Source organism: Gorilla gorilla, chromosome 11, assembly GCF_029281585.2.
Source record: "Gorilla gorilla gorilla isolate KB3781 chromosome 11, NHGRI_mGorGor1-v2.1_pri, whole genome shotgun sequence".
Classification (NCBI taxonomy): Eukaryota; Metazoa; Chordata; class Mammalia; order Primates; family Hominidae; genus Gorilla; species Gorilla gorilla.
The window spans coordinates 133108971-133117213 of NC_073235.2; the positions used below are offsets into that span (position 1 = coordinate 133108971).

Consider the following 8243-nt stretch of genomic DNA (forward strand, 5'->3'; position numbering starts at 1 on the left):
AGGCACCTCTCTTTCATCCTTTAAGGGACCTTCCACCTGCCATGCACACTCTCGAGCAGAATGTCTGCTTGTGTCTAGATGGGGAAGGAGCAGGTTCATCGGGTACTGGGACCCAGCAGTGTGATCCAGAGAGCAGTGGGAGACGCTGGCAGCAGGAGGTAAATGCTCTCTGTGCTCTCAGGGACACCTCCTCTGATATGCTGAGGCCAGTGTTGGGGACCTTTGCCTACATACTGGTATTGTCCTTTCCTTGAAGTTTTGCAGTAGGGTCTCCTGTCCCAGGGGGTTGAGGAAAAAAAACACCAGTTGTTTATATTTTGTACTTATTCATACAAGACAGGAAGCACGGTCTCAGGCTGATGGAGGCCTGATGTCCCTGGAGTTGAAAGCCCAGTTTCTGACACTCAGGCCTGGCAGGCAGGACTCCTTGTGCTCCCAGCAGCTCAGACAGGGAAAGGATAGTCCCCACTCACGGTGACACCACCTTCCTGAGGCTTCCCTCCTGCTGCTACCACTGATGCGAGGGAAAGGCCAGTGGCTGGAGACCTCATGTGCAGTTCTTGGATACTCTGGGAGGTGTTCCCCTCCCTCCCATGACTGAGCCCATCAGCCATTCCTGAAGGAAGACAGTGGCAGCCACAGGAATGGTGGCCATTTCCAAGCTCCCTGCCCTCTACTGACCCATGTCCAATCTCTCAGGACCCCATGGAATTGCATCTTCTGCAGGATGAAGGAGTCTCTGGGAAGCCAACAGTGTTGTCAGGAATCTGAGGTCCTGGAGAGGCAGATGTGTCCTGAGGAACAGTTGGTAAATCAGATGCAAACCCCAAGCCTTCTCCTTTCCCCCCACATGTGAGAACTATGAACAAGCGCAGGGGCAGGGGAATGTACCGACAGGAGCCTGCTCTTCCGCGCCACACTTCAATGGCACTGATAGAACCCCACAACTTGTTTGCACAAAAAATAACTCAGCCATGACATGTCTGTTTCCAAGAGCCACACATGTTAGAGAAACTTGAGGAAGAAGGGTGTGAGTCATGTGCTCTGTCTCATGCATGTGGGCTCATTCTCTCCAAGCTGCTTTTCATTTATGGCCTCTTTCTTTTGCAGAAATGTGAGTTCCTCCTCTTGAAAGTCTATTGCTGTTCTGAGAGCTCCTTTTTTGCCAAGATTCCATACTATTATTATGTAAGTAACAACAGCAACCCATGATTACAGGCTGCCATGACATTACCTGACCCTGAAATGGGCCCTCGTGAGATTTGTGATCTTAATCCCACGGGGCAAGAGCACATGCTGTCGTTAGTTACCTTCACCTTGTTGTATTTCTGCTGGATTTTATGGGAATCCACAGAAGGTAGACATTGAACTATGCCGGTAGCTTTTCCATTGGTATATTTGTCACCAGATTAGAGAGGCTTGTCAAGGCCTGAAGGAGCCCATGTGGTTGGATAAAATCAAGAAAAGGCTGAATGAGCACGGTTACCCCCAAGTGGAGGGGTTTGTACAAGACATGCGCCTCATCTTCCAGAACCACAGGGCCTCTTACAAGGTAGGTGGCTCTTCCTGCTTCCATTTCATTTCTTTCCATCCTTCCCCTCATTTTCTGGTGCCTAGAAAAATTTAGTTTCCCTCATCCTGTAATAAGCTTGCACGAGCAAGGGTTCTGGAAGTGATTGATTGTTTTCAGTGCAGAACTTAAGCTCTTCTTAGCAAATAAACATTGAATCAAAAGGTGTCCCTGCAACCAGAACCCCAGGTCTCTGAGAGCTCCTCCCCCACCTGCCCCAGAGGAGACAGGAGCTCAGAGAGAGCAATTGAGTCCTGCCTGCTGCAGCATATAAAGAGAAGAGAATCTCATCTTAAAATGGTATTGTGCTTCTTATCTGCTCCCAATCCCAGAAATCCCAAACTCCAGATTCTTTGCATGTGAATAGACCATATCCCAACAAGGATTGCCAGCAAGGAGTAGAAGTGACAGAGAAAGGAACAGATCAGTGATCTTACCTTATACCCTTCCACTATCTGAATTGGTGAAAGAACCTAGATTGCTTTTCCAACCCACTGAAATAAGCAACCAAAGGCAAAGAAGTAATAATCCCAACTGTGGAAATGATTTCACTTTTCTGCCCTGTTAATAAGAAAGGATCATGCTGGTAAGAAACGGAAGTTACTCTTAGCTGCATGAGTTTTCAAGTTTAACCTGGTTAATGTAACTTAGGGTGTTTAAGATAAGAGTTCTACTTTATAATAGTGTATTTCACACTTCAACATTGTCAAGAGAGTAAATATCAAATGTTCTCACCACAAAAAATGATGGCTCTTTGAGATGATGAATATGTTAATTAGTTTGATTTAATTATTCCACATAGCAGTCATAAATCACAACACTGCTTTGTACTCCAAAATACATACCATTATAAATTGTTAACTTACAATTTTTATTTTTTAAAGACAAGAGTCCTGATCATTCTCAGTTGAAAGGTATCTAATGACACTAATGATAAGGAACATCGTTTTTATCTTTATTACTTTTTTCCAGTATAAGGATTTTGGCCAAATGGGACTTAGACTGGAGGCTGAATTTGAGAAGGATTTCAAGGAAGTATTTGCTATTCAGGAAACAAATGGGAACAGTTGACTGGTTTAGTGGATGCTGAAGGCCTTCAGGAAATATGCTACTGGTTGCCACTGACTTCAAACTGAGAGCACTTGGGAAATAGCACATGCAGGGAGCGGCTTTTCTCTGAGCCTCCCTCATCTGCCCAAAAACAAATCCTCAAAAGAAATTTGATCATCATGAATCCCATCCCGAAGAATCTCATCAACCAGGGAAGAGGAACTGAGATCACAGGGAAGGAGATTGGAGGTGATACCAGCACAGACAGACTCTCACCTCTTCTCCTGAGGTCTGCTCCAGACAACATTTATTACTCACAAGACCTTTTTCCTCTGTTTTTTTTTGAGATGGAGTCTCACACAGTCGCCTGGGATTGGAATGCAATGGCGCAATCTCAGCTCACTGCAACCTCTGCCTCCCGGATTCAAGTGATTCTCCTGTCTCAGCCTCCCGAGTAGCTGGGATTACAGTGCCTGCCACCATGCCCAGCTAATTTTTTGCATTTTTAGTAGAGACGGGGTTTCACTATGTTGGCCAGGCTGGTCTCGAACTCCTGACCTCATGAGCCGCCCGCCTTGGCCTCCCAAAGTGCTGGGATGTGACAGGAGTGAGCCACCACGCCTGGCCACTCGCAAGACCTTTTATCTGAAAACCAGCCAAGCTTTATTCATGACACACTTCTTCCCTTCACTCTCCCACTTCTGTGGCCAGCTCCCTGCAGAACTCCCAAACCGCCGTTCTTTTCGCTAGCTCACGATGGTGTATGAGTGTCAATCATCTGACCCTTCTTGGAGTCTCATATTTCGTGGAACTCCTGTGCAAACATATATTATTAAAATTTTTTTCCTCCTGTCAATCTACTTATGTCAATTTAATTCATTCGTAGCTCAGCCAAAGAACCTAGCAGGGTAGAGGGAAGCCATTTTTCCCTCCCCCGCAAAGTGGTTGGTATCCTGGCACCATCTCCTCTTCTGACCAGGTCTTTTCATCCCCAGCTGCTGAGTGGTGGCCGCTGATGCCAGCAGTCCCCAGAGTATTACCCTTGGTTAAATGGAATCAGCTTCACCTGGAAGTGACGCCCCGTGGCCTGAGGCCGGCCCCTGTGCCTCAAAGCAGGACCAAGGGTGTGGTGTGTGGCTACTCTGTGCTCCCAGGTATCAGGCTGGAGCTAGTCTCCAGCTGTGGCCACATCCTGGCTTAGCTTTTGCCCACGTGATGAGCTTCCCCCACTCCCTTCTGAGCGAACCCTCACCATCAATCTCTTGCTTAACGGACTTCATCCCAGAATGTGCTTCTGGGGAATGCAACCTAAAGTATTGGCCCCAGGAAGCGAGCTCTGAGGACAGGATTCTGGAGTTGGATCACTGTCTAGCCCAGTGGTGCTGGGTGGAATATGGATAGTCCCGGAAGTGCTATCACTGAGCAGTTGCCCAAATTTTCACCTGTAGTAAATTGGATGAGCTGCAGGTCAAGCTATTTTAGTACAGCTACGTACATAGCTGTACTAAAATAGCTGGTACAATTGTCTGGCATTTAAGAAGTGAGGAAAAGTAACTATAAGAAATATGGGTTTTGGTGGGTATTACTAAGTGCCATTAATGTCTTGAAAAGAGTAAATGACAGGCTTAGATCTATTCATTACCAGCCTAAAGAGAAGAGACCCTCATACCTGGAGCTGGAAGGCAGACAACAAGGAAGGTCTGGTACAGAACTGATTTTATGAATCACAGAACTTCAGAGAACACTGAATTCTAAGCTCAGGATGGTCTCTTATGCCAAAGTCAAGGCCTTCAAACTCAGCATGGGGCTATCTGGATAGATGTACATGAGAACTTTGAACTCCAGATGCCCCCTGAACCTACTGGGTTTGCAGAAAAGTCTTTCTGCCCCTTGTTGGAAGACAGAGCTACCAGCCCCACCCAACTCCCGATTTTTCTAGAATGAAGACTGTATAGAGACCGCTCAGGACAATGAAAGTGAACAATCATGGGGAGGGCAGCAAATGAAGAGAACATTTATCCTCCGAAGGAGCTGTAGGACTGGCCAGCGTGCATCAGCAGGAGCAAGGAGATTGTGTCTGGGAGTGGATCCTGGTCCAGGAAGGGTGAAATGTGAAACCAGTTAAGTGACGATTATTGGCAAAGGGGCAAGCTTCTCTACCACAGAGTTTAACTAGCCTGGCTTGGGCCAAAGGTGATGATTCTGATCTACTCCTGGGTGGCTCCTAGAGACTAAGTATAAGCCATGGTACACATTAAATCAAGTGGAAGCAGAGATACCAGAACTACTGTGGCAGAGTCTGGGAAAAGGGGTCCCAAGGATAGAGAAGTTGGTGTGCTAGAATGACTCTGCACTCTACAACTGCAGAATCCATCCATTAGGTGACTGAGTTCCTCCAAAGGGGACACTACTAATGTGTCTCAGACACTAACTAAGGTGAGAAGGAATGCACTGTTGAGGGGGCAGCACATCCTTAAGAAGCTCAATGGTGGCTGTCCCCTGCAGGCTGGAATAATGCTAGGGATGTTTTATAGAACTGGATCCCCCAGTAGTGAGTAAAATGATAGAGTTCCAGAATAACAGAGGCCAAGTGGCAGCATTTAACTGTGAGGACAAGATAAAGTAATTTCCGTAAGGGGCATCAACGTTAGAGTGACAACTGGGAGGCCTGACCTGTAAGTGTCCATGAAGATGGCTGTTAGGACATGCTGTTCCTCTAGGCAAGACACATATTGCTTTAGACATATAATCAAAAGAGATTGAAAATAGATGAGCAGAAGGCTGAGGTCAGCTATCTAAAGGTAAAGTCTTAGACCCCTTGCCCAGCTTCCAAAACCTCAGCCAGTTCTCAGTGGAATCCAGAACTCACTGATGGAAATGAGGGAAGTTTCTCATAAGGAAGAACCTTGTAAGTGTGCGCATCACTGATTCCCTCAAGTTTTCACGGGAGGGCTCTATGGCCATTTATTCAAGTAACTCACATGCTGGGGAAAGGAAAATACACAGATCTTTCAAGGGATGTTGAGTACAATGTCAGAGTTGATGCTAATCCCTGGGGACTCAAAGCCCTATCATAGCCCCTGTTAGAGTAGAGTACGTGGAGGTGAGGTAATGTCCATCTCACAATGGGCCCTCTGGATCCACAGAGCCACCCAGCAATCATTTACCCATTTCCTGAATGTATAATCAGGATATACATTCATACATACATCATAAAATATAGCAATTGGCTGACCTGGTTCCTTAACCTCTGGTTTCCTAACCTATGAAATAACAATGACTGTCTTAGGGAAGGCCAAGCAGAAGCCTCTGAAACTGAAGTTTCATGGTGAAAACAAGTAAGTTAAAAGCAATATCACATTCTTGGGGAATGATAGAGATTAGTGCCACCTACAAAGACATGAAGGAGGCAGGGGTTGTTACCCCAGTTATACCTCCATTTTAATTCAGCAGTCTGCCCTCTGGTATCTCCTGGTGGTTCATGCTGCTAAATGGCTCCTAAAACTTAACCAAGGAGTAGCCCCAATTACAGTTGCTGTGTCAAATGTGGTATCTTTATTATAATGGGTTAGCACAGCCTTAGCAAGTGATATGCAACTGTTAATACGGAAATGCCACTTTTAAAGGATCCAGCAGGATGTAGGTTGAGAAGAAATTCACATTCTCAAGGATTGGACAACAGTATATCTTTACAGTCTCGCTCCAGGGCAAGGTGAATCCTGCTCTGTGTTACAATATAGGCTTTCTGGACACTCTGCAATACATTACATTGGTCAACTGTATTGATGACAGTATATTCATGAGCCTGATAAGCGAGAAATGTTGACTATTCTGAATGACTTAGTAAGTCATAAACACTGCAGATGGTGGGAGAAAAACGTTACAAAGATACAGAGATATGCCATATAGGTAAGCTTTCAGGGGTTCAATGGTCTGGAACGTGTCAGAGCATCCCCTCCAAAGCTCCAAGCTGTTGCACTTCATACCTCCTACCACTAAGAAACCCAGAGCTTGGTGGTCCTCTCCAGGTGAGGAGAATCACCGTGGTTGACATTCTGATGAAAGTGATTCTAGGCTTTGTAATGTGGTTGTGTGTTTGGGAGGCAGGGAGTGGGGAGGCAGTGGGTATACCATCTTAATAAATAAAAATGTGCTAATCAATGTTTTTCACTTAACAATATAAGATGGACATTGTCACATCAGTAAATACAGCTCTACATAATCTGTGCCCTACCTTTCATTTATCCTCGAAACTGGATGCCAGTTGGCTCTTTGGTTATTTTCGGTCTGGTAAGCATAGTAATTTGTACTCAGAGGCAGCACAGGCTAGCATTCAGGAGCACAGCCTCTGTAAGTGGAAGCCCAGTTCCTGCACTTCTCCACTTGCTGACGGTGTGTCCTTGGGCAACCTACTCATCCTTCCCCTGTACTGTTTCATCTGTAAAAAGGAGATACTAGTAGTAAACAGCTCACTGGATTATTGTGAGGATTAATGAGTTAATATTTATTATGCACTTAGAAAGTGCTGGCCCTCCATGCAATACATATGTAATAAACAAGCAAACTTAAAAGATTAACATAAACACCTTTGTATCAATTCAGGCTCTTTGCTGTCAAGAAAAACCCAACATATACCCAAAAGAATAGAAATCATTCTATGATAAAGATACATGCATATGTATATTCATTGCAGCACTATTCGCAATAGCAAAAACATTCAATCAACCCAAATGCACATCAGTGATAGACTGGATAAAGAAAATATGGTACATATACACCATGGAATACTATACAGCTATGAAAAGAAACTAGATCATGTCCTTTGCAGGGGCATGGATGGAGCTCGAAGCCATTATCCTTAGCAAACTAATGCAGGAACAGAAAATCAAGTACCATATGTTCTCACTTGTAAGTGGGAGCTGAACAACGAGAACACATGGACATAGGGAGGGGAACAACACACTGGGGCCTGTTGTTGGGGGCAGGGGAAGGGAGAGGATCAGGATAAATAGCTAATGCATGCAGGGCTTCATACCTTGGTGATGGGTTGATAGGTGGAGCAAACCACCATGGCACACATTTACCTGTGTAACAAACCTGCACGTCCTGCACATGTATCCCAGAGCTTAAAATTAAATTAAATTTAGAAAAAAAAAAGAATCCAATCACAAAAGACCACATAATTTATTATTCCATTTATATGAAATGTTTAGAATAGGTAAATCCATAGAGACAGAAAGTAGATTGATTGGTGGTTGCCTAATGCTGGGAGGTTGAGGGGAAATGGGTATGTGGTTTCTTTTTATGGTGACAAAAATGTTCTGAAATTGATTGTGGTGATGTTAAAAAGCCCTATGAACATACTACATAACTTTGAATTGTACAATTTAAATGGGTAAATCATATGGTATGTTAATTGTATCTCAATAAAGCTGTTTAAAAAATAAAAAAGAGAGAGACCCAATTTATCTAGGGTAGACAAAAGTTACTTCGATGATGATATACACAGTGCCTCACAGAAAGGGCCAGAAGGCAGGGTTACAGAGTTGGCAAATGGCCCTGGAAAAGGGCAGGAATCAGAGCATTTCCAGGCAATCATGCACCAGGAATGACGCAGCCATTC

General features: G+C 44.7%; 1 protein-coding gene across 3 annotated transcripts in view; it reads left to right on the forward strand.

The window, feature by feature from the left end:
- Positions 1 to 3476, forward strand: part of SP140L (SP140 nuclear body protein like) — an 81192-nt gene extending 77716 nt beyond the window's left edge. For 2 of the 3 annotated variants that reach the window (XM_055379717.2, XM_055379719.2), the window contains exons 16-19: positions 727 to 808; positions 1111 to 1188; positions 1409 to 1552; positions 2543 to 3476. In XM_055379717.2, the coding sequence (XP_055235692.1) occupies positions 727 to 808; positions 1111 to 1188; positions 1409 to 1552; positions 2543 to 2641 (403 nt within the window). In that variant the 3' untranslated portion in view covers positions 2642 to 3476. Of the gene's footprint in view, positions 1 to 699; positions 809 to 1110; positions 1189 to 1408; positions 1553 to 2542 lie in introns of all 3 variants that reach the window. The other variant, XM_055379718.2, reaches the window with a different exon arrangement.
- Positions 3477 to 8243: the final 4767 nt, after the last annotated feature.